At 43.7% G+C, this 26,552-nt stretch overlaps 1 protein-coding gene across 4 annotated transcripts in view; it reads right to left on the bottom strand.

Moving 5' to 3' along the window:
• Positions 1–324: 324 nt before the first annotated feature.
• Positions 325–26,552, bottom strand: part of LOC109879561 (cytohesin-1) — a 118,826-nt gene continuing 92,598 nt past the window's right edge. For 3 of the 4 annotated variants that reach the window (XM_031813805.1, XM_031813806.1, XM_031813809.1), the window contains exons 7-13: positions 21,409–21,521; positions 18,920–19,068; positions 16,991–17,102; positions 11,571–11,647; positions 7,935–8,003; positions 5,170–5,324; positions 325–3,793 (exon numbers count right to left, since the gene is read on the bottom strand). In XM_031813805.1, coding sequence (XP_031669665.1) covers positions 3,715–3,793; positions 5,170–5,324; positions 7,935–8,003; positions 11,571–11,647; positions 16,991–17,102; positions 18,920–19,068; positions 21,409–21,521 — 754 coding nt within the window. In that variant the 3' untranslated portion in view covers positions 325–3,714. Of the gene's footprint in view, positions 3,794–5,169; positions 5,325–7,934; positions 8,004–11,570; positions 11,650–16,989; positions 17,103–18,919; positions 19,069–21,408; positions 21,522–26,552 lie in introns of all 4 variants that reach the window. The other variant, XM_031813807.1, reaches the window with a different exon arrangement.

Raw genomic sequence — 26,552 nt, 5'->3', positions numbered from 1 at the left:
CCTCTATGTGGACGTTATGACAGTATGACTTATTGTTCCGCTCTCTCCTCTACAGCACATGTACTGATAGTGTGCTGCCCTCTAGTGGGTCTGTTCAATAAGAGCCAAACCCGGAGCAAAAATCTACATCTGTCCAATTCCCCTGGTTTTGTTCATAGATTAAGAACAAGGCCTTAAAATGAAAATGTCATAGTTATAATGCAAAATAAAAAAGTGAAACAAACAGTTTTTAATGTGATTGTTGTATGAACTATTATTAAAGACAAACATTTGATATTTTGAATGAATTCCAGAATGGCCATCTAGTACACACTCAGTCAGTCAGCCGTAGTGACAAGCTAGTCTTTACTTTATTTCAGCTTTTGATTACATGGCAATGATAGAAACCTCAAATCAAACACTATGAAACAAAAAGAAAAATGGCTAATAATAACATCATATTGCTACATTAAAACTCCAAAATAACATGAAAAAACAGATAAATCCACTATACATTTAAGTATATACAACCTTGATAAATAACCAGTAACCAAATTCTGTCTAGATTTCTGATTGTTTTATTAGCTGTTTCCTGGTCATCTCTATAAGCAGTCTGCTGAGACGAGGCTAGGATAAACTAATCAGGGAAACAGGGCTATGTGCTATGGAAGCAGATTCTTGGCACAAAACAAATATTGAAATAAAACTAATACTGATGAATAATTTGTCAATATCAATGCTTCTTTATTTTTGGCATGAATGTGCCTCCATAAATGAGGAAAAACATGAATAACAGACAGCCAGGCACTGATCACAGAGTAGAGAAGGTTTTACGCACAAATAAAGCTGCATTTGCTGGATGCAATTGTGATGCCATGTATGATTCCACTTTAAAAACACATCATGTAGACCAAAGCTAACTTAAGAGGTCTTGCACTGGGAGAGTAGTTCACCACTATGGAGCATAGTGGTACATTCCTGATCAGAGTAGTTCACCACTATGGAGCATAGTGGTACATTCGGGGCGGCAGCGTAGCCTAGTGGTTAGAGCATTGGACTAGTAACCGGAAGGTTGCGAGTTCAAACCCCCGAGCTGACAAGGTACAAATCTGTCGTTCTGCCCCTGAACAAGGCAGTTAACCCACTGTTCCTAGGCCGTCATTGAAAATAAGAATGTGTTCTTAACTGACTTGCCAGGCACTGATCACAGAGTAGTGGTACTTTCCTGATCAGAGTAGTTCCACCACTATGGAGCATAGTGGTACATTCCTGATCAGAGTAGTTCCACCACTATGGAGCATAGTGGTACATTCCTGATCAGAGTAGTTCCACCACTATGGAGCATAGTGGTACATTCCTGATCAGAGTAGTTCCACCACTATGGAGCAAAGTGGTACATTCCTGATCAGAGTAGTTCCACCACTATGGAGCATAGTGGTACATTCCTGATCAGAGTAGTTCACCCCTATGGAGCATAGTGGTACATTCCTGATCAGAGTAGTTCACCCCTATGGAGCATAGTGGTACATTCCTGATCAACAGCTGTGTTTTGTCTCAAATCCAATCCAAACATTCCAGGGTGTTCCAACTCTAGGAACGGACAGTCCACTGCCCAGGCTTGGTTTGTCTTACGGGTATTATTACTGTATTCCTAGTCGTTGTTTGTCTTACAGGTATTATTACTGTATTTCTAGGCGTTGTTTGTCTTACAGGTATTATTACTGTATTCCTAGGCGTTGTTTGTCTTACAGGTATTATTACTGTATTCCTAGGCGTTGTTTGTCTTACAGGTATTATTACTGTATTCCTAGTACAGTAAAGGATGCAACAGTTATCTGAAATAAGTGAGATAGCTATTCCAATGCTTTAGGATGGTGAGTGTGGGTTGAAGAAGGTGAAACCTGGATTGTTCTAGCATTTTATACTGTGTCTGCAAATGAGGAAGGACATTTAAGAGTACTCCTATAGGATAAAAAGATAGGTGAGGGCATCTTTGTTGCATTTAAGAGGTAAAAATAACCAGCTCCACTTAGAAAGAGCATCTTTGTGAATTAGCTAACCAGCAGCATGATAGGACACATTTCATTGGGAGTGTCAGGTAGACAATGAATAGGAAATAGGATACTGGGAAAGGGGGATACCTAGTCAGTTGTACACCATCAAATGTGATTATTGTTCAATTATCTTGTGTGTATGTTACATTTACAGAGAGTGAGCGAGAGAAAGAGAGAGGAGAATATGAGAGGAAAAAGAGAGATGCGTGAAAGACAAGGAAAGAGAGAAGTGAAGAGAAAAGAGGACAGAATAAAGGGACAGGGCAGATGAGGACAATACCTCAATTTCCAGACACCTCAAATCTCTGTGAGCCCCTGAGTTGTGGCCCGTACTGACTGACAGATACACAGACACTCCCGCTGACAGACTCTCTAGTCCCCTGAATGGACCTCCAAGTCCAACAGGAAATGAAGTGCGATAGCTGAGCCCTCGCCCATAATCCCACACTAAGACCATGTGCAAACCACTCATCAGGGAAGTGTACATTAGTGCACACAACAGAAAACGAAAATGAACACATCTTATTGGACAAGTCAAGTTAGTCCCCACCTTTTTCCGTCCCCGTTCTTCCGTTTCGGTGCCTAATGAACACGACACTGTGTTTAACAACCGTGTTTCGGAGTGTGTTTTCAGTTAGCACGTCTAAACTGCTGTCAAACAACTGGGGATACATATGAACAACAAAGAGTCAGGGGCAAACAGCTATGGAGGAATATAGCTGTCAAAGCTCAATTATTGTCACAGATTATGTGCATATAAACAGGCAAATGTAATGGCAAACATGCTCATTTAATTATGTTCATTTTAAAAACTCATTGTAAATGAACTCTTCCTTCAGTTACTGAGTGACAGTTTGGACAGAGTCTAGGTTTATCCTGATACAGACCGATCCAGAGCCAAGTAACAATCTCCTGAGAGGCAACTTTGACAGAAAGACTTCAAAAAAGTTTATTCTCGTTTCAAAAAAATTGTCGGTTGGCAATATAACCCATTCCCCCTCAGTCTTTCTAAAAACGTTATCAAAAACTACAACTGAAACCCAAAAGCTCAAGATTCTGAGGGAAATATATACAGTAGTAAGCTCTACAAACACACGTTGCCCATCATATTAACGTATACAGAAAAGCATCTCACCTTTCCTTTTGAAAGCTAGTAAGAATATTTTGGTTGGGATGCCACAACAACTCCATCAGACCTGCTGAGTTTAGATGAGGTGTGTGTGTTTTGTGTGTGTGTGTGTGTGTGTGTGTGTGTGTATGACTTCAGTGTACGACATTAGTGTGTGTGTGTGCACATGTCTTTTTGAGGGAGGGGATCCATTTTACCCAGAAAGCGATAGACCCCTTCCTCCCAAAATACACACAGCAAAGAGTTTAGAGAGAGACGGAGAGCATTCAGCCACAGAGACAGGAGCAGGGGGAAGAGGAGGAGGGGGAGGCAGGACAGCATGCACCCTGTCCTGTTGGTCGGTCTGTGGAATCCCAAAGCTAGAGCCTATCCCAGAGAAATGCTGACCGAGGCAAGAGGCCCCAACCCCGAGTCTGCAGCCCCTGCCCCAACCCCCAGTCTGCAGCCCCTTCCCCAACCCCATCCCCAGGCCTGAAAACACAAGTCTCAGGGTCTCAGCAGGATGGGTCCAAACTCTCTCAACGGGGGGAAGAGGAGGAGTCCTGAGCAGCTCTAGTGTCTCTTCATGGAGGAGACCTTCTTCTTGCGGGTAGCCAGCATCTCATAGAAGGGATCCCTGCTGATGGCAGCTCTGTGAGGGTGGGGGTAGAAGGGGGGTAGTCAGTACACTCCCCTGGTGGAATAACCTAGTTTATTATCAATGCGTATGGTGGAAAGGAACAGAGGTCAGGAGGAGTATTTTAGGATTACACATCAAATTAAGAGATTATTTTAGGATTACACATCAAATTAAGAGAGTATTTTAGGATTACACATCAAATTAAGAGAGTATTTTAGGATTACACATCAAATTAAGAGAGTATTTTAGGATTACACATCAAATTAAGAGAGTATTTTAGGATTACACATCAAATTAAGAGAGTATTTTAGGATTACACATCAAATTAAGAGAGTATTTTAGGATTACACATCAAATTAAGAGAGTATTTTAGGATTACACATCAAATTAAGAGAGTATTTTAGGATTACACATCAAATTAAGAGAGTATTTTAGGATTACACATCAAATTAAGAGAGTATTTTAGGATTACACATCAAATTAAGAGAGTATTTTAGGATTACACATCAAATTAAGAGAGTATTTTAGGATTACACATCAAATTAAGAGAGTATTTTAGGATTACACATCAAATTAAGAGAGTATTTTAGGATTACACATCAAATTAAGAGAGTATTTTAGGATTACACATCAAATTAAGAGAGTATTTTAGGATTACACATCAAATTAAGAGAGTATTTTAGGATTACACATCAAATTAAGAGAGTATTTTAGGATTACACATCAAATTAAGAGAGTATTTTAGGATTACACATCAAATTAAGAGAGTATTTTAGGATTACACATCAAATTAAGAGAGTATTTTAGGATTACACATCAAATTAAGAGAGATAACGGGTAACACTTTCTTTGAATAGTATCTAAATTAGGGCTTTGTAACCCATCCACAACCCATTCATAACAAAATCACATCACATCCATAACCCATTCATAACAAAATCACAACACATCCATAACCCATTCATAACAAAATCACAACACATCCATAACCCATTCATAACCCATTCATAACCCATTCGTAACAAAATCACAACACATCCATAACCCATTCATAACAAAATCACAACACATCCATAACCCATTCGTAACAAAATCACAACACATCCATAACCCATTCATAACAAAATCACATCACATCCATAACCCATTCATAACCCATTCATAACAAAATCACAACACATCCATAACCCATTCATAACCCATCCATAACCCATTCATAACAAAATCACATCACATCCATAACCCATTCATAACAAAATCACAACACATCCATAACCCATTCATAACCCATTCATAACAAAATCACAACACATCCATAACCCATTCATAACAAAATCACAACACATCTATAAGCCATTGATAACTTGTTGATAAGCAGTAGTACTGACTTGATGCTGTTCATCCACTCATCCTTCTCCTCCGTGGTGGGAGCAGAGATCCTGTAGAAGGTGTGGTTCCCCTCCACCACTCTGCCGTCCGCCTCCGTCTTACAGGCCTTGATCACCTGGTCCTTGTTCTCTGGGATGAAGAGTTCAAAGCAGTTCTATGCAGAGGAGAGGAGAGGGAATCTAAATGGTGTTTTCTTGATTACTCAGGTCCTCCCCCCTCATCTTCTCTAAACACATTGGAGCAGAAGATCTAAGGTTCCTCCAATCGTTTCTTCTCCTCCAAAACGTTTTGAGAATGAGGCAAGGAGAGAGAATGTGAGGAATGCCACAACTGTATCAGAACAGCTGAGTTTAAGGTGTGTGTGTGCTCCCGCACATTGGCTAACCAGGCTATCTGCATTGTGTCCAGCCAACCACCACCCGCCAACCCCTCTTTTACACTACTGCTACTCTCTGTTCATTATATATACATAGTCACTTGTGTGTGTGTGTTCCTGCGTGCGCGTGTGTTTAATCAAGGAAGTACAATTGAGATGAACCCAAGCTGTGTTATTATGAAGTGCTTTGAAAGGCTGGTAATGGCTCACATCATCACCATTATCCCAGAAACCCTAGATCCACTCCAATTTGCATACCACCCAAACAGATCCACAGATGACGCAATCGCACTCCACACTGCCCTTTCCCACCTGGACAAAAGGAACACCTATGTGAGAATGCTGCTCATTGACTACAGGTCAGCGTTCAACACCATAGTACCCTCAAAGCTCATCACTAAGCTCAGGATCATGGGACTAAACACTTCCCTCTGCAACTGGATCTTGGACTTCCTGACGGGCCGCCCCCAGGTGGTGAGGGTAGGTAGCAACACATCTGCCATGCTGATCCTCAACACTGGAGCTCCCCAGGGGTGCGTGCTCAGTCCCCTCCTGTACTCTGTGTTCACTCATGACTGCATGGCCAGACACGACTCCAACACCATCATTAAGTTTGCAGACGACACAACAGTGATAGGCCTGATCACCGACAACGACGAGACAGCCTACAGGGAGTGGTGGTGTCAGAATAACAACCTATCCCGCAACGTAACCAAGACTAAGGAGATGATTGTAGACTACAGGAAAAGGAGGACCGAGCACGCCCCCATTCTCATCGACGGGGCTGTAGTGGAGCAGGTTGAGGGCTTCAAGTTCCTTGGTGTCCACATCAACAACAAACTAGAATGGTCCAAACACACCAAGACAGTCGAGAAGAGGGCACGACAAAACCTATTCCCCCTTAGGAAACTAAAAAGATTTGGCATCGGTCCTGAGATCCTCAAAAAGGTTCTACAGCTGCAACACTGGTTGCATCACTGCCTGGTACGGCAATTGCTCGGCCTCTGACCGCAAGGTGTGCGTACGGCCCAATACATCACTGGGGCAAAGCTGCCTGCCATCCAGGACCTCTACACCAGGCGGTGTCAGAGGAAGGCCCTAAAAATGGTCAAAGTCCCCAGCCACCCCAGTCATAGACTGTTCTCTCTACTACTGCATGGCAAGCGTTACCGGAGTGCCAAGTCCGGGACAAAAAGGCTTCTCAACAGTTTTTACCCCCAAGCCATAAGACTCCTGAACAGGTAATCAAATGGCTACCCGGACTATTTGCAATGTGTGACTCCCCCCAACCCCTCTTTTACGCTGCTGCTACTCTCTGTTGATCATATGTGCATAGTCACTTTAACTATACAGTACGTTCATGTACATACTACCTCAATTGGGCCGACCAACCAGTGCTCCCGCACATTGGCTAACCGGGGTATCTGCATTGTGTCGCCCACCACCCACCAACCCCTCTTTTTACATTACTGCTACTCTCTGTTCATCATATATGCATAGTCACTTTAACCATATCTACATGTACATACCACCTCAATAAGCCTGACTAACAGGTGTCTGTATATAGCCTCTCTACTCTTATTTCAAACTGTTGTTTTATTTCTTTACTTACCTACACACACATTTTTTTCACACTATTGGTTAGAGCCTGTAACTGTAAGTAATTATTTCACTGTAAGGTCAGTGTTGTATTCGGCACACATGACAAATAAACTTTGATTTGATGTGCTGTTCCACACTACCACCAGGGGGAGACAACGTCTAGTCTGAGACATTATTGAACTATAATCTCCCCTTTCTGCCGAACTGTGCACTTGTTCACTTCCCTTCATGGATTGGAAACTCCCTGTAACCCATGTTTACACCAATCCAATGCTGTCCATTGTATGGGGAGTAGTGAACTGGTGCACACTTCAGGAGGAAGGAGATGACAGGATGGATCAGTCCAAAATCATTTTGTCATATCTCGCAGATCTCAGAAGAGAACTCATGTCAATATTAGTTGTGTTGAGCAGCTATATGCCTCAATCGCAAACGAATGGGAGGTGAAATAACGGTCTTATTTCCTGATTATACTTCCTGATCATATTAAGATCAAGAAATTTGACAGTGTTCTTTTATCTCCAATGTGTGTGTGTTTTTACTATCCTTATGGGGACCAGAAGTCCTCACAAGGATAGTAAAACAAGGAACATTTGCCAGTCCCCACAATAAAAAAATGACTATTTTAGGCATAGAGGTTAGGTTTAGGGTTACAATTAGGATTAAGGTCAGGGGTCAGGGAAAATAGGATTTTGAATGGGAATCAATTGTTTGGTCCCCAAAGGAGAGTAAAACAAACGTGTGTGCTATGTGGTCGAACCAGCAAAGAGTGCAGTGTGTGCTTACAGGCTTCTTGTCCTCAACCTCTCGGATGCTGAGGTTCTCCAGTGGAATGATCCCTCTGGGCTCTTTGTCCTATAGGACAGAAACATGGAAGTTAAGATGAATCTGTTAAGAAACATGGAAGTTAAGATGAACCTGTTAAGAGGACAGAAACATGGAAGTTAAGATGAACCTGTTAAGAGGACAGAAACATGGAAGTTAAGATGAACCTGTTAAGAAACATGGAAGTTAAGATGAACCTGTAAAGGACTGCTGTGGGACATGGCTTAAAATACAGACAGCAAAATGTGGTGTTACTAAAGGGATATTACACTATAAAATGTGGTGTTACTAAAGGGATATTACACTACAAAATGTGGTGTTACTAAAGGGATATCACACTACAAAATGTGGTGTTACTAAAGGGGTATTACACTACAAAATGTGGTGTTACTAAAGGGATACAAAATGTGGTGTTACTAAAGGGGTATTACGCTACAAAATGTGGTGTTACTAAAGGGATATCACACTACAAAATGTGGTGTTACTAAAGGGGTATTACACTACAAAATGTGGTGTTAATAAAGGGATATTACACTACAAAATGTGGTGTTACTAAAGGGATACAAAATGTGGTGTTACTAAAGGGGTATTACACTACAAAATGTGGTGTTACTAAAGGGATATCACACTACAAAATGTGGTGTTACTAAAGGGGTATTACACTACAAAATGTGGTGTTACTAAAGGGATATTACACTACAAAATGTGGTGGATATTAAAGGGATATTACACTACAAAATGTGGTGTTACTAAAGGGGTATTACTAAAGGGGTATTACACTACAAAATGTGGTGTTACTAAAGGGATATCACACTACAAAATGTGGTTTTACTAAAGGGATATTACACTACAAAATGTGATGTTACTAAAGGGATATTACACTACAAAATGTGGTGTTACTAGAGGGATACAAAATGTGGTGTTACTAAAGGGGTATTACACTACAAAATGTGGTGTTACTAAAGGGATATTACACTACAAAATGTGGTGTTACTAAAGGGGTATTACACTACAAAATGTGGTGTTACTAAAGGGATATTACACTACAAAATGTGGTGTTACTAAAGGGATACAAAATGTGGTGTTACTAAAGGGGTATTACACTACAAAATGTGGTGTTACTAAAGGGATATTACACTACAAAATGTGGTGTTACTAAAGGGATATCACACTACAAAATGTGGTGTTACTAAAGGGGTATTACACTACAAAATGTGGTGTTACTAAAGGGATATTACACTACAAAATGTGGTGGATATTAAAGGGATATTACACTACAAAATGTGGTGTTACTAAAGGGGTATTACTAAAGGGATATCACACTACAAAATGTGGTTTTACTAAAGGGATATTACACTACAAAATGTGATGTTACTAAAGGGATATTACACTACAAAATGTGGTGTTACTAGAGGGATACAAAATGTGGTGTTACTAAAGGGGTATTACACTACAAAATGTGGTGTTACTAAAGGGATATTACACTACAAAATGTGGTGTTACTAAAGGGGTATTACACTACAAAATGTGGTGTTACTAAAGGGATATTACACTACAAAATGTGGTGTTACTAAAGGGATACAAAATGTGGTGTTACTAAAGGGGTATTACACTACAAAATGTGGTGTTACTAAAGGGATATTACACTACAAAATGTGGTGTTACTAAAGGGATACAAAATGTGGTGTTACTAAAGGGGTATTACACTACAAAATGTGATGTTACTAAAGGGATATTACACTACAAAATGTGGTGTTACTAGAGGGATACAAAATGTGGTGTTACTAAAGGGGTATTACACTACAAAATGTGGTGTTACTAAAGGGATATTACACTACAAAATGTGGTGTTACTAAAGGGATATTACACTACAAAATGTGGTGTTACTAAAGGGATACAAAATGTGGTGTTACTAAAGGGATACAAAATGTGGTGTTACTAAAGGGGTATTACACTACAAAATGTGGTGTTACTAAAGGGATACAAAATGTGGTGTTACTAAAGGGGTATTACACTACAAAATGTGATGTTACTAAAGGGATATTACACTACAAAATGTGGTGTTACTAGAGGGATACAAAATGTGGTGTTACTAAAGGGGTATTACACTACAAAATGTGGTGTTACTAAAGGGGTATTACACTACAAAATGTGGTGTTACTAAAGGGATATTACACTACAAAATGTGGTGTTACTAAAGGGATACAAAATGTGGTGTTACTAAAGGGGTATTACACTACAAAATGTGGTGTTACTAAAGGGATATCACACTACAAAATGTGGTGTTACTAAAGGGGTATTACACTACAAAATGTGGTGTTACTAAAGGGATATCACACTACAAAATGTGGTGTTACTAAAGGGATATTACACTACAAAATGTGGTGTTACTAAAGGGATATTACACTACATAATGTGGTGTTACTAAAGGGATATTACACTACAAAATGTGGTGTTACTAAAGGGATATTACACTACATAATGTGGTGTTACTAAAGGGATATTACACTACATAATGTGGTGTTACTAAAAGGATATTACACTACAAAATGTGGTGTTACTAAAGGGATATTACACTACAAAATGTGGCGTTACTAAAGGGATATTACACTATATTATATTTTATTGTGAATGGAATATCCCTGTTAATGACATTAATTTTATACATTTACATAGTCATTTAACAGACACTCTTATCCAGAGTGGGTTACAGGAGCAATTAGGGTGCCTTGCTCAAGAGGACATCTACAGATTTTTAAAATAGTTGGCTCGGGGCTTCGAACCAGCAATGTTTTGGTTACTGGCACAACGTTCTTAACCGCTAGGCTACCTGCCACCGATGAATACACAGTAGAGCAGTGAACGAGTACACAAACAGAACCGGTTGCAGTGTGACAATCAGTTGAAACTCGCAACTGTAATATCCATCATAATAGCCATGTATTTATGTGTGCCTGTTGCAGACGTTTAAGATACATTGAATTGAACATGATAACCGATGGCTTCCAGTTCCAGTCCAGTACTTACAGTGGTGTACTCAAAGTAATACAGACAGTTGTACTTACAGTGGTGTACTCAAAGTAATACAGACAGTTGTACTTACAGTGGTGTACTCAAAGTAATACAGACAGCTGTACTTACAGTGGTGTACTCAAAGTAATACAGACAGTTGTACTTACAGTGGTGTAATCAAAGTAATACAGGCAGTTGTACTTACAGTGGTGTACTCAAAGTAATACAGGCAGTTGTACTTACAGTGGTGTACTCAAAGTAATACAGGCAGTTGTACTTACAGTGGTGTACTCAAAGTAATACAGGCAGTTGTACTTACAGTGGTGTACTCAAAGTAATACAGACAGTTGTACTTATAGTGGTGTACTCAAAGTAATACAGGCAGTTGTACTTATAGTGGTGTACTCAAAGTAATACAGGCAGTTGTACTTACAGTGGTGTACTCAAAGTAATACAGACAGTTGTACTTACAGTGGTGTACTCAAAGTAATACAGGCAGTTGTACTTACAGTGGTGTACTCAAAGTAATACAGGCAGTTGTACTTACAGTGGTGTACTCAAAGTAATACAGACAGTTGTACTTACAGTGGTATACTCAAAGTAATACAGACAGTTGTCCGTGAGAATGAACCATCTTCTCTTCCAGGTCTTGACGCGTCCCCCTGAGGAATAGAGAGACGGTGTTAGCCAGACTCAGGGGGGAGAGAGAAAGAGAGGGATGGGCACCGGACGCGGAGGACAGAGCAGCAGACAGGCAGACAGACGCATGGATAGACAGACAGGCAGATAACAGGTATAGAACTACAACTCCCATCTCCCTACATTCCCATCAAGCACCACACAGTATCATGCTCCTCCAGCAACCCACACCATCACATCTAGACAACCAGTTATTCTACTCTACATGAGAGAGAAGCATGAGATTACAGAGGAGTTCTGTTGACTAAACTGGGCTTTGATAAGACCAAGGTATTCTGTAATCGCCTTTTTACACTGTAATCGCCTTTAGCCTGTTGGCTCTGATATGTTCTTTTCACATTTTCCTTTCAGAACAGTTCCAGCAACTATGGTGGATGCATAACCGGGCCATCTCAGTACAGCTTGGTTCGGCTCAGCTCTGTAGTGAAAAGCCCTTAGCCTTATAGATTAGACAGAACCGTATATCATGTTGAATACTGTCTGAAACCTGAGTGCTCATTTTAACTGTCCCACCTCTCCTCTGTAGGTCCTCAATATAGCTGACTTAGTCTCTCCCAGAGTAGACAACCTCTAAAGGAGATCAACAGCCTCTCAGAGTAGACAACCTCTAAAGGAGATCAATAGCTGGGATATAAAACCAAACACTTGTTAAAGTTTAGACCTCCAAGAGTTAATGAGATCCTACTATGGGGAATGTCAAATAGTACTACTAACAATTGGCTCAAATCCTTTGCCTCTTTCACACCCGGCGGGGTGTCTCTGGTTAACTCAGCAGCTCAGTGATCTGAGGCAGACCCCCGACCGCACCGCCACTCCCACTTCCTGTTAGGGAGAAACCTGATCAGAGCAGCAGATGGCAGCTAGCTCACGCTGGGAGGAAGAGATGCCAATAAACAGCGTCTGGGGGGGGGGGGGGGCTGGAGCTAACCTGAAGATATGCTAGTAGGCTACTCACTCTATAGGCATCTCTGGCTGGAACTTTCTGTTGGCCGTATTCAGTGATATATCATATAAACACCAGTCAATTTACTGTCTGAAGATACCTTTCTGTCCAATTAGGTCATTTCTGGACAATATTTCTGTCCGTTTAAGGGACCCCTTTTGCCTCCTCTAAGTCCAAATACCCTCCATCAAAACTAAATGGTATGGATACACCGTATACATGGACACACACCTACATGCTCCAGGAGAAAACACCATATATACCATTTTTGATTAAAGACAAATCAATATGATGACATAAATGCTTGTCTGGCTGTTCAATGTCTGGCTGTTCAATGTCTGGCTGTTCAATGTCTGGCTGTTCAATGCCTGGCTGTTCAATGTCTGGCTGTTCAATGCCTGGCTGTTCAATGTCTGGCTGTTCAATGTCTGGCTGTTCAATGTCTGGCTGTTCAATGTCTGGCTGTTCAATGTCTGGCTGTTCAATGTCTGGCTGTTCAATGTCTGGCTGTTCAATGTCTGGCTGTTCAATGTCTGGCTGTTCAATGTCTGGCCCGACTGAAAGTGCCAAGGTCGTTGAACTGTTACACCACCACCAACGTTAGTATGAAGACACTAAACAGACACACTAAGAAAAGCCATGTACCAAGACAGAAGAGCAGTGTTGTGGACACCATCTAACAGAAGTGTTGATCACAACAGGCCAGGAAAGACACACTTGTATTGATCATATAGCAGCGATGCTAATGTATATGATCACCTATCACACTACAGAGGTCATGAGAGGGCACTTAAACAATCGCCGTCCCGATATCCACATACCAGCACACTTCTTAGTATGAAACAATGGAGGCTGCTGATGGGAGGAAGGCTGATAATAATGTCTGGAACCGAGCCAATGGAATGGCATCAAACACATGGAAACCATGGAAACCATGTGTTTGATGTATTTGATACCATTCCACTCATTCTGCTCCAGCCATTACCACGAGCCTGTCCTCCCCAATTAATGTGCCACCAACCTCCTGTGGTATTGGGCAGGTATTCTAAGTAGTGGGCTAGTATGGACATTGGAACATGACCACAAACACGTTCTCCTTGCCGCCATTTTGTCACTGTGTTATCGTCATCTTGTCCTCAGAACGTGACATATGAATGTTGAAACGACACTTGACAGAAAGACTCATGTAGAGACAAATGGCAGAATCTCACAGCTGATGATATGACAGTTGATTGGCTTGGAGGAGATTGTGATTGATTGATGATTGGTTGACCACTTCAGTTCCTGTCAGTCACTCAGAGAGCGAGGACCCTGGCAAAAAATGTCCCAGACAAGGCGGCTTTGCCCGAGGAGATTTTTGTTGGTTGGTGCAGGCAGGTCAGGGGGTGCCGGGCTGGGGAGGAGTGGAGGAGGAGCGATCGCCCATGCACAGGGGGGTCATAACAGGGAAGGTTAGGAGGGACCTGGGTCATGTTTAGTAATGAGAGAATGTTTTGAAATGGAGTGAAACAGTGAGGTACTGTAACAGCTGAATTTGTTCAATAAGAAAGCTGAGTTTTGCCATGCTGTGCCCCACTGAACATGACCCAGGACATGTTCAGCACTGGTCTCTTTTCACCACCAGCTTCCAGTCACATTAAATACATTTTATAATTGTATCATACTGTGATTAACAGGGGCAACTTGGTTGTCAAAATGACGTTTAAATTGATGAGGAAGACCTCAGGATTTACATGTCAAGTAAAATGTGCTTTCCTTGGTTCAGATGATTCCATCTCTATTCCTAAACACACTAGCTAGTATGTAGCCTATATTCTAAACACTAATTATGTAGTGCACTTATGCATCGTTCCATAGATAGTCCCAGTTGGTCCTCACTCCCCTCCTAACCTCCCCTTCTCAACACACATCCCCCATTCTCCATTCTCCCCACCCCCACCTCAATGTAGTCCAGTCCAGTCCAGTCCAGCACCACACCAGACCAGACCTGGGATCACAGTAGTTGTTTTCTTTCAAATACTTTGAGCGTTTGAGTGATCCTTCCTGGAGGGTTTTGTACTTTTGGTTCCACTGTGCCAGGTGCCAGGCAAGCTCAATCAAGCGCTGCTGAAGTATTTGGAAGAAAACAAATGCTATTTGAACCCATGTCTGCACCAGACCAAAGCCACACCAGCCCAGGCCAAAGCCAGACCGGGCCAAAGCCACACCAGCCCAGGCCAAAGCCAGACCGGGCCAAAGCCAGACCATCACCCTTCAGGTCATTAACAGCATGACGGAGAGAGCAGAGCTGGAACCAGTTGGTGTAGCTGCAGTATTCCCCTCATATGATCCCATTAAAGTGATATCAACAGCAGACATTGTTCTTGTCAGCCAGAACTTCTGATTTAATATTCACAATCTAAAATGCTGGTCAATTTTCAATATGTTCCTAAATGGTAGCTAATTGGTTGCTAATTCAAAAGGACATATATTCGTAGATCTGTCTTCAAACCCTTTGTCGTGCTCTCTCTGGAAAGAGGAATACTGCAGCCCGCCAAAACACGGAGACTGAAAAGGTAAATCACCACAGCATCACAGAGAGGTCAAACTCTTCACTACAAAACAGAATGGCCACCATGTTGTTCCCCGAGCGGCCTAACCAGGCAAAGCACCTAGCAACCGCCCGGCGACCAATACAGAGAGAGAGAGAGAAGCACGTGGACAAACCACCAGCTCAATGGAAGACCAACAAACATACAAACATACAAGTAATAGTAGATTCAGTCGATGATGGCGGAACAAGGAAACCCAACAGCAACAAAACCCACAAATACCAAACAAAACGTTCAGAGGAGAACGGAAGCAATGGCGGACCACCGAAAGCACCGGAGAGCTGAGAAGATGAACTAGTTTTGGGGAAGAGCAGATGTACATACCTCCTGAGGAAAGACAACAGCCAAAATCATGGAGCAAACAAACAAACGAGGAAGAAAAAGAAAACAAAAATCAAATTAAATTCTAAAAAAAATCATAGCACCACTTCTTGCTCATGTGATTGGAGGAGTGGCTCGATGCACTGGTTTACAATGTTGGCACTCGGAGGAACAGACCTTCAAAAAGGCATTTTGATATTTAAATTCACCAGGTTACATGGTAATATTATCAGATTTGATGAAAACTGATCAGTTTAATTTAGATGAATGATAGGCTATTTCTCAATATAAAGCTCTGGGTTAAGAGGAGTTATCCTGCAGTACATTAACAACCACCAGAGGGGGCTTCTGCTCACCCCAAATCATTTGAGTTCAATGCATTGTTACACTGGTGCCAACTTGTGTAAAGCAACGCATTGCACAGCACCTCCTCTAGGGTCCCAGTTCTTTCAGGCCAATTATTTCATCTTCCACCCAAATTAGTAGAACCTGAATGTCAATATTCACAGTTATGCATCACTGGAGTGTGATTGGAGACTTCTTCATCTTACTGGAAGGGTGGGAAAGACATTGATTAAGGGTTTCAATTCAAGTTCCTATTCATTAGGCACCAAATGGGAGAAAATTGAACGTAACAGTGAGGCACTACCTGGACTTGTCCAATAAGAAACGCCCTGCATGTTCATTTTCCATTGCAAAACATTTTGTACCTAATGAACATGGCCCAGATCATTGAGAATTTATATCAGAGTCATTGTGAATTCATCTAAACAGAGGCTGCGTAAGATCCACTGGGAAGCAGACAGGGTGGAGAATTAGGAAGTCCCTACGTCTCGGTTAGATGACAGGACATAATGTGGTTCTCTTTGCTGGGAGACTGATCATTGGGATCCTGGAAGAGTCATTGTAACATTAGAGGGGAAGGAAGCGTTGTCGTCATGTGTTCACTGGTTTATACTCCACTGTACAGGTTGCCCCTCTATGTACAGAATGTGCATCCGTCCGTCTGTCTGTGTATCATGTGTAGGTATGAGTGTGTGTGCGTCTATGTGTGAGTGAGTGTATGAATATGCCTAGTCGTGCATTATTGAAAGCCCTCCACATGTGGTCGTCTGATCTCAGGGCCTCATCCATAATGCATTGGGGGTGGGCAGGGGCCCCTCAAATACTGTATATGGACTGAACACACAATCACACACACACACACACACACAAATACACACATACACAGTCTGATCAAGATGGGCCCATTGGTCAATACGTAGACCTCTGTTTCAGTCTGATAGAATCCATCACACCATGGTAGACAGTCATAAACACAGTCATCGATGGGCACAGTAATATTGGAGAGGATTGGAGAGGATACAGACCTTTGGGACTTCAACATTAGTTCAATGCATCAACGTTATTTAAATGTTCTTAAGGTTATTTCAGCGTCTGGTCCCGCTCACCCAGTTTAAGCAGCCAGCCCTCCCGGTCTGGGTTAAAGAAGGTGTGTGTGAGATCGTTCCCATCGTCCTCAGGGATTTTGAAGGGCTCGTTCTTGATGCTGTCATACAGGTTCTGTGTGGAGGAGAGAATAACACTGGGACTTGAGGACAGAGAGACGGAGAGGAAGGTAGAGGACCCCTGGGGCAGGGGGATGGACAGAGAGACGGAGAAGAAGGTAGAGGACCCCTGGGGCAGGGGGATGGACAGAGAGACAGAGAGGAAGGCAGAGGACCCCTGGGGCAGGGGGATGGACAGAGAGACGGAGAGGAAGGTAGAGGACCCCTGGGGCAGGGGGATGGACAGAGAGACGGAGAAGAAGGTAGAGGACCCCTGGGGCAGGGGGATGGACAGAGAGACAGAGAGGAAGGTAGAGGACCCCTGGGGCAGGGGGATGGACAGAGAGACAGAGAGGAAGGTAGAGGACCCCTGGGGCAGGGGGATGGACAGAGAGACAGAGAGGAAGGTAGAGGACCCCTGGGGCAGGGGGATGGACAGAGAGACAGAGAGGAAGGTAGAGGACCCCTGGGGCAGGGGGATGGACAGAGAGACAGAGAGGAAGGTAGAGGACCCCTGGGGCAGGGAGATGGACAGAGAGACAGAGAGGAAGGTAGAGGACCCCTGGGGCAGGGGGATGGACAGAGAGACAGAGAGGAAGGTAGAGGACCCCTGGGGCAGGGGGATGGACAGAGAGGAAGGTAGAGGGCCCCTGGGGCAGGGGGATGGACAGAGAGACAGAGAGGAAGGCAGAGGACCCCTGGGGCAGGGGGATGGACAGAGAGACAGAGAGGAAGGTAGAGGACCCCTGGGGCAGGGGGATCTGATGGAATCAGCAGTGAGATGGAGGGATGGACAGAGAGACAGAGAGGAAGGTAGAGGACTCCTGTGGCAGGGGGATGGACAGAGAGACAGAGAGGAAGGTAGAGGACCCCTGGGGCAGGGGGATGGACAGAGAGACGGAGAGGAAGGTAGAGGACCCCTGGGGCAGGGGGATGGACAGAGAGACAGAGAGGAAGGTAGAGGACCCCTGGGGCAGGGGGATGGACAGAGAGACGGAGAGGAAGGTAGAGGACCCCTGGGGCAGGGGGATAGACAGAGAGACAGAGAGGAAGGTAGAGGACCCCTGGGGCAGGGGGATCTGATGGAATCAGCAGTGAGATGGAGGGATGGACAGAGAGACAGAGAGGAAGGTAGAGGACTCCTGTGGCAGGGGGATGGACAGAGAGACAGAGAGGAAGGTAGAGGACCCCTGGGGCAGGGGGATGGACAGAGAGACGGAGAGGAAGGTAGAGGACCCCTGGGGCAGGGGGATGGACAGAGAGACAGAGAGGAAGGTAGAGGACCCCTGGGGCAGGGGGATGGACAGAGAGACGGAGAGGAAGGTAGAGGACCCCTGGGGCAGGGGGATAGACAGAGAGGAAGGTAGAGGACCCCTGGGGCAGGGGGATGGACAGAGAGACAGAGAGGAAGGTAGAGGACCCCTGGGGCAGGGGGATGGACAGAGAGACAGAGAGGAAGGTAGAGGACCCCTGGGGCAGGGGGATGGACAGAGAGACGGAGAGGAAGGTAGAGGACCCCTGGGGCAGGGGGATAGACAGAGAGACAGAGAGGAAGGTAGAGGACCCCTGGGGCAGGGGGATGGACAGAGAGACAGAGAGGAAGGTAGAGGACCCCTGGGGCAGGGGGATGGACAGAGAGACGGAGAGGAAGGTAGAGGACCCCTGGGGCAGGGGGATAGACAGAGAGACAGAGAGGAAGGTAGAGGACCCCTGGGGCAGGGGGATGGACAGAGAGACGGAGAGGAAGGTAGAGGACCCCTGATGGAATCAGCAGTGAGATGGAGGGATGGACAGAGAGACGGAGAGGCCTTGTTGATGTCTCTGTTCACACACCCTGAGCAGGTCCTCTGGAAGGTCTCCTCCATCGTTGATTCCTCTGTTCATGGAGATGAAACGCTCCACGGCCGGCTTGTCCTTCACGTTGGGGTTGTGGAGGCTGGTGTTCAGCATGATGATGGCAAACGACAGGATGTAACAGGTGTCTGGAGAAAAACACACACACACACACACACACACACACACACACATACATACAGACACACACAATTTATACCGGAGTGATTGATGGTCAGCTGCAGTGCTCGCAAATATAAAGTGTTACCACGACAACTTCGGAATAAAGATTCTCCCGGACAATAGGATCAAAACATGTAAATGACTGGAGCTTAAAGGACAGGAGACTACATTCAGAGAGAGAGACCCTGTTAAGGAAGAGGGTGAGCTGGACCGGCATGAAAGAATGTGTTGGTCGCTAAGTCTGTGTGTGTCGCTCAGTTTGTGTGTGTCGCTAAGTGTGTGTGTGTGTGTCGCTCAGTTTGTGTGTGTGTCGCTCAGTGTGTGTGTGTGTGTCGCTCAGTTTGTGTGTGTGTCGCTCAGTGTGTGTGTGTGTCGCTCAGTTTTTGTGTGTGTCGCTAAGTGTGTGTGTGTCGCTCAGTGTGTGTGTGTGACTCTTAGTGTGTGTGTGTGTGTCTTTGTGCATGCATGTGTGTATGTCTGTGCGGTGTGTGCATACATGTGTGTGTGGTGTGTGCATACATGTGTGTGTGTGTGTGTGTGCATGTGTGTATGCAGGCGTGTGCAGAGAGACAATGTGGTCAGAGGCTGGCTGACACAGCAGTAGCACTTTCCATTATCTGTCCTGTTTGTCTCAGAGAGAGAAGACCATGAATTATTCACATCCATCTGCATCCATGTAACAAGCAGCCGTCTGCCATGGACACAATGTCCCTGTGAACACACCAAACACCCTTCCAGGTTCACACACCGCACCAGGCCTGGGTTCACACACCGCACCAGGCCTGGGTTCACACACGGCACCAGGCCTGGGTTCACACACGGCACCAGGCCTGGGTTCACACACGGCACCAGGCCTGGGTTCACACACTGCACCAGGCCTGGGTTCACATACTGCACCAGGCCTGGGTTCACATACCGCACCAGGCCTGGGTTCACACACCGCACCAGGCCTGGGTTCACACACCCCACCAGGCCTGGGTTCACATACTGCACCAGGCCTGGGTTCACATACCGCACCAGGCCTGGGTTCACACACCGCACCAGGCCTGGGTTCACACACCGCACCAGGCCTGGGTTCACATACTGCACCAGGCCTGGGTTCACATACCCCACCAGGCCTGGGTTCACACACCCCACCAGGCCTGGGTTCACATACTGCACCAGGCCTGGGTTCACATACTGCACCAGGCCTGGGTTCACATACTGCACCAGGCCTGGGTTCACATACTGCACCAGGCCTGGGTTCACACACCGCACCAGGCCTGGGTTCACATACTGCACCAGGCCTGGGTTCACATACTGCACCAGGCCTGGGTTCACACACCGCACCAGGCCTGGGTTCACATACTGCACCAGGCCTGGGTTCACATACTGCACCAGGCCTGGGTTCACACACCCCACCAGGCCTGGGTTCACATACTGCACCAGGCCTGGGTTCACACACCCCACCAGGCCTGGGTTCACATACTGCACCAGGCCTGGGTTCACACACCCCACCAGGCCTGGGTTCACATACTGCACCAGGCCTGGGTTCACACACCCCACCAGGCCTGGGTTCACATACTGCACCAGGCCTGGGTTCACACACCCCACCAGGCCTGGGTTCACATACTGCACCAGGCCTGGGTTCACATACTGCACCAGGCCTGGGTTCACATACTGCACCAGGCCTGGGTTCACATACTGCACCAGGCCTGGGTTCACACACCCCACCAGGCCTGGGTTCACATACTGCACCAGGCCTGGGGTCACATACTGCACCAGGCCTGGGTTCACACACCCCACCAGGCCTGGGTTCACATACTGCACCAGGCCTGGGTTCACATACTGCACCAGGCCTGGGTTCACATACTGCACCAGGCCTGGGTTCACATACTGCACCAGGCCTGGGTTCACATACTGCACCAGGCCTGGGTTCACATGCTATTAGAAATCTTTCAAATACTTTTAGTGTTTGCTTTTGTCTCTCCAGAGTACCAGGTGGGAGGGTTTTGGAGTATTGGGACTATTCTATTGGTCCATTAAGCCAGGCAAGCTCAATCAAGCGCAAATGAACTATTTTTAATGACTTTGAATAGTATTTGAACCCAGGTCTGTGCTTCACCATGCCTGCTAAATACAGCAGGAATAATACTCCTAGAATGGCATTCTATTATTGTACCTGTACACTGAAGAATGACTGGATTAACCCTTCAATTGTCCATCACCATGACAGGCGGTGGCCCTAGCTGTAACAATGCTTTAGTGTAAATCTCCTTGACCCTTCACTACATGCCTGGTACTGAGGTCCAAGCCTGTGGTCCTACCTGTGGACTGGAAGACGCCAGGGTTACACTGGCAGTATCTCTGGGCGAAAGCCTCCATCATGCGGTCGATCTTCTGGGCCTCGCCAGGCAGCCGGAAGCTCCACAGGAACTGTCTGTTAGGGGAGGAGAAAGAGAGGTCAGTCAGCAATACCATCGTTCAACTACTAACTTTGGCTAAATACCAAATGGCACTATTTCCTACGTAGTGCACTTCTTTTGACCAGTAGGTTGATACACATATCTAGACGACTAAAAGCCTTTGTTATCTACTGATGAGGGTGTGAAAGTGGGACCATTGTTTCTCATGTAAAGTAGGTAAGCCTTGTCTGAGCCAGAACAACTCCTGTTTGCTTTATCTAACTTAGTGAAATGCACTGACTGGAGGTCTCTTTATCTAACTTAGTGAAATGCACTGACTGGAAGTCTCTTTATCTAACTTAGTGAAATGCACTGACTGGAGGTCTCTTTATCTAACTTAGTGAAATGCACTGACTGGAAGTCTCTAATCTAACTTAGTGAAATGCACTGACTGGAGGTCTCTTTATCTAACTTAGTGAAATGCACTGACTGGAAGTCTCTAATCTAACTTAGTGAAATGCACTGACTGGAAGTCTCTTTATCTAACTTAGTGAAATGCACTGACTGGAGGTCTCTTTATCTAACTTAGTGAAATGCACTGACTGGAAGTCTCTAATCTAACTTAGTGAAATGCACTGACTGGAAGTCTCTTTATCTAACTTAGTGAAATGCACTGACTGGAGGTCTCTTTATCTAACTTAGTGAAATGCACTGACTGGAGGTCTCTTTATCTAACTTAGTGAAATGCACTGACTGGAGGTCTCTTTATCTAACTTAGTGAAATGCACTGACTGGAGGTCTCTTTATCTAACTTAGTGAAATGCACTGACTGGAAGTCTCTTTATCTAACTTAGTGAAATGCACTGACTGGAGGTCTCTTTATCTAACTTAGTGAAATGCACTGACTGGAGGTCTCTTTATCTAACTTAGTGAAATGCACTGACTGGAGGTCTCTTTATCTAACTTAGTGAAATGCACTGACTGGAGGTCTCTTTATCTAACTTAGTGAAATGCACTGACTGGAGGTCTCTTTATCTAACTTAGTGAAATGCACTGACTGGAGGTCTCTTTATCTAACTTAGTGAAATGCACTGACTGGAGGTCTCTTTATCTAACTTAGTGAAATGCACTGACTGGAGGTCTCTTTATCTAACTTAGTGAAATGCACTGACTGGAGGTCTCTTTATCTAACTTAGTGAAATGCACTGACTGGAGGTCTCTTTATCTAACTTAGTGAAATGCACTGACTGGAGGTCTCTTTATCTAACTTAGTGAAATGCACTGACTGGAGGTCTCTTTATCTAACTTAGTGAAATGCACTGACTGGAGGTCTCTTTATCTAACTTAGTGAAATGCACTGACTGGAGGTCTCTTTATCTAACTTAGTGAAATGCACTGACTGGAGGTCTCTTTATCTAACTTAGTGAAATGCACTGACTGGAGGTCTCTAATCTAACTTAGTGAAATGCACTGACTGGAGGTCTCTTTATCTAACTTAGTGAAATGCACTGACTGGAAGTCTCTAATCTAACTTAGTGAAATGCACTGACTGGAGGTCTCTTTATCTAACTTAGTGAAATGCACTGACTGGAGGTCTCTTTATCTAACTTAGTGAAATGCACTGACTGGAAGTCTCTTTATCTAACTTAGTGAAATGCACTGACTAGAGGTCTCTTTATCTAACTTAGTGAAATGCACTGACTGGAAGTCTCTAATCTAACTTAGTGAAATGCACTGACTGGAGGTCTCTTTATCTAACTTAGTGAAATGCACTGACTGGAAGTCTCTTTATCTAACTTAGTGAAATGCACTGACTGGAAGTCTCTAATCTAACTTAGTGAAATGCACTGACTGGAGGTCTCTTTATCTAACTTAGTGAAATGCACTGACTGGAAGTCTCTAATCTAACTTAGTGAAATGCACTGACTGGAAGTCTCTTTATCTAACTTAGTGAAATGCACTGACTGGAAGTCTCTTTATCTAACTTAGTGAAATGCACTGACTAGAGGTCTCTTTATCTAACTTAGTGAAATGCACTGACTGGAGGTATCTTTATCTAACTTAGTGAAATGCACTGACTGGAAGTCTCTAATCTAACTTAGTGAAATGCACTGACTGGAAGTCTCTAATCTAACTTAGTGAAATGCACTGACTGGAGGTCTCTAATCTAATTGAGTGAAATGCACTGACTGGAAGTCTCTAATCTAACTTAGTGAAATGCACTGACTGGAAGTCTCTAATCTAACTTAGGGAAATGCACTGACTGGAGGTCTCTAATCTAATTTAGTGAAATGCACTGACTGGAAGTCTCTAATCTAACTTATTGAAATGCACTGACTGGAGGTCTCTTTATCTAACTTAGTGAAATGCACTGACTGGAGGTCTCTTTATCTAACTTAGTGAAATGCACTGACTGGAGGTCTCTAATCTAACTTAGTGAAATGCACTGACTGGAGGTCTCTAATCTAATTTAGTGAAATGCACTGACTGGAAGTCTCTAATCTAACTTATTGAAATGCACTGACTGGAGGTCTCTTTATCTAACTTAGTGAAATGCACTGACTGGAGGTCTCTTTATCTAACTTAGTGAAATGCACTGACTGGAGGTCTCTAATCTAACTTAGTGAAATGCACTGACTGGAAGTCTCTAATCTAACTTAGTGAAATGCACTGACTGGAAGTCTCTAATCTAACTTAGTGAAATGCACTGACTGGAGGTCTCTTTATCTAACTTAGTGAAATGCACTGAATGAAAGTCTCTAATCTAATTTTGTGAAATGCACTGACTGGAAGTCTCTAATCTAATTTAGTGAAATGCACTGACTGGAAGTCTCTAATCTAACTTAGTGAAATGCACTGACTGGAAGTCTCTAATCTAACTTATTGAAATGCACTGACTGGAGGTCTCTAATCTAACTTATTGAAATGCACTGACTGTAGGTCTCTTTATCTAATTTAGTGAAATGCACTGACTGGAAGTCTCTAATCTAACTTAGTGAAATGCACTGACTGGAAGTCTCTAATCTAACTTAGTAAACTGCACTGACTGGAAGTCTCTAATCTAATTTATTGAAATGCACTGACTGGAAGTCTCTAATCTAACTTAGTGAAATGCACTGACTGGAGGTCTCTTTATCTAACTTAGTGAAATGCACTGACTGGAGGTCTCTTTATCTAACTTAGTGAAATGCACTGACTGGAGGTCTCTAATCTAACTTAGTGAAATGCACTGACTGGAGGTCTCTTTATCTAACTTAGTGAAATGCACTGACTGGAAGTCTCTTTATCTAACTTAGTGAAATGCACTGACTGGAGGTCTCTTTATCTAACTTAGTGAAATGCACTGACTGGAGGTCTCTAATCTAACTTAGTGAAATGCACTGACTGGAGGTCTCTTTATCTAACTTAGTGAAATGCACTGACTGGAAGTCTCTTTATCTAACTTAGTGAAATGCACTGACTGGAGGTCTCTTTATCTAACTTAGTGAAATGCACTGACTGGAGGTCTCTAATCTAACTTAGTGAAATGCACTGACTGGAGGTCTCTTTATCTAACTTAGTGAAATGCACTGACTGGAAGTCTCTTTATCTAACTTAGTGAAATGCACTGACTGGAGGTCTCTTTATCTAACTTAGTGAAATGCACTGACTGGAGGTCTCTTTATCTAACTTAGTGAAATGCACTGACTGGAGGTCTCTTTATCTAACTTAGTGAAATGCACTGACTGGAGGTCTCTTTATCTAACTTAGTGAAATGCACTGACTGGAGGTCTCTTTATCTAATTTAGTGAAATGCACTGACTGGAGGTCTCTTTATCTAACTTAGTGAAATGCACTGACTGGAGGTCTCTTTATCTAACTTAGTGAAATGCACTGACTGGAAGTCTCTAATCTAATTTAGTGAAATGCACTGACTGGAGGTCTCTAATCTAACTTAGTGAAATGCACTGACTGGAAGTCTCTAATCTAACTTAGTGAAATGCACTGACTGGAAGTCTCTAATCTAACTTTGTGAAATGCACTGACTGGAGGTCTCTTTATCTAACTTAGTGAAATGCACTGAATGGAAGTCTCTTTATCTAATTTAGTGAAATGCACTGACTGGAAGTCTCTAATCTAACTTAGTGAAATGCACTGACTGGAGGTCTCTTTATCTAACTTAGTGAAATGCACTGAATGGAAGTCTCTAATCTAATTTAGTGAAATGCACTGACTGGAAGTCTCTAATCTAACTTAGTGAAATGCACTGACTGGAAGTCTCTAATCTAATTTAGTGAAATGCACTGACTGGAAGTCTCTAATCTAACTTATTGAAATGCACTGACTGGAGGTCTCTAATCTAACTTATTGAAATGCACTGACTGTAGGTCTCTTTATCTAATTTATTGAAATGCACTGACTGGAAGTCTCTAATCTAACTTAGTGAAATGCACTGACTGGAGGTCTCTTTATCTAACTTAGTGAAATGCACTGACTGGAAGTCTCTTTATCTAACTTAGTGAAATGCACTGACTGGAGGTCTCTTTATCTAACTTAGTGAAATGCACTGACTGGAGGTCTCTTTATCTAACTTAGTGAAATGCACTGACTGGAGGTCTCTAATCTAACTTAGTGAAATGCACTGACTGGAGGTCTCTTTATCTAACTTAGTGAAATGCACTGACTGGAAGTCTCTAATCTAACTTAGTGAAATGCACTGACTGGAGGTCTCTTTATCTAACTTAGTGAAATGCACTGACTGGAGGTCTCTTTATCTAACTTAGTGAAATGCACTGACTGGAAGTCTCTTTATCTAACTTAGTGAAATGCACTGACTAGAGGTCTCTTTATCTAACTTAGTGAAATGCACTGACTGGAAGTCTCTAATCTAACTTAGTGAAATGCACTGACTGGAGGTCTCTTTATCTAACTTAGTGAAATGCACTGACTGGAAGTCTCTTTATCTAACTTAGTGAAATGCACTGACTGGAAGTCTCTAATCTAACTTAGTGAAATGCACTGACTGGAGGTCTCTTTATCTAACTTAGTGAAATGCACTGACTGGAAGTCTCTAATCTAACTTAGTG

This window comes from Oncorhynchus kisutch, unplaced genomic scaffold (genome assembly GCF_002021735.2).
Source record: "Oncorhynchus kisutch isolate 150728-3 unplaced genomic scaffold, Okis_V2 Okis06b-Okis10b_hom, whole genome shotgun sequence".
Classification (NCBI taxonomy): Eukaryota; Metazoa; Chordata; class Actinopteri; order Salmoniformes; family Salmonidae; genus Oncorhynchus; species Oncorhynchus kisutch.
The sequence above is the reverse complement of the archived record's forward strand: the minus strand, read 5'-3'. Positions and strand labels throughout refer to the sequence as shown.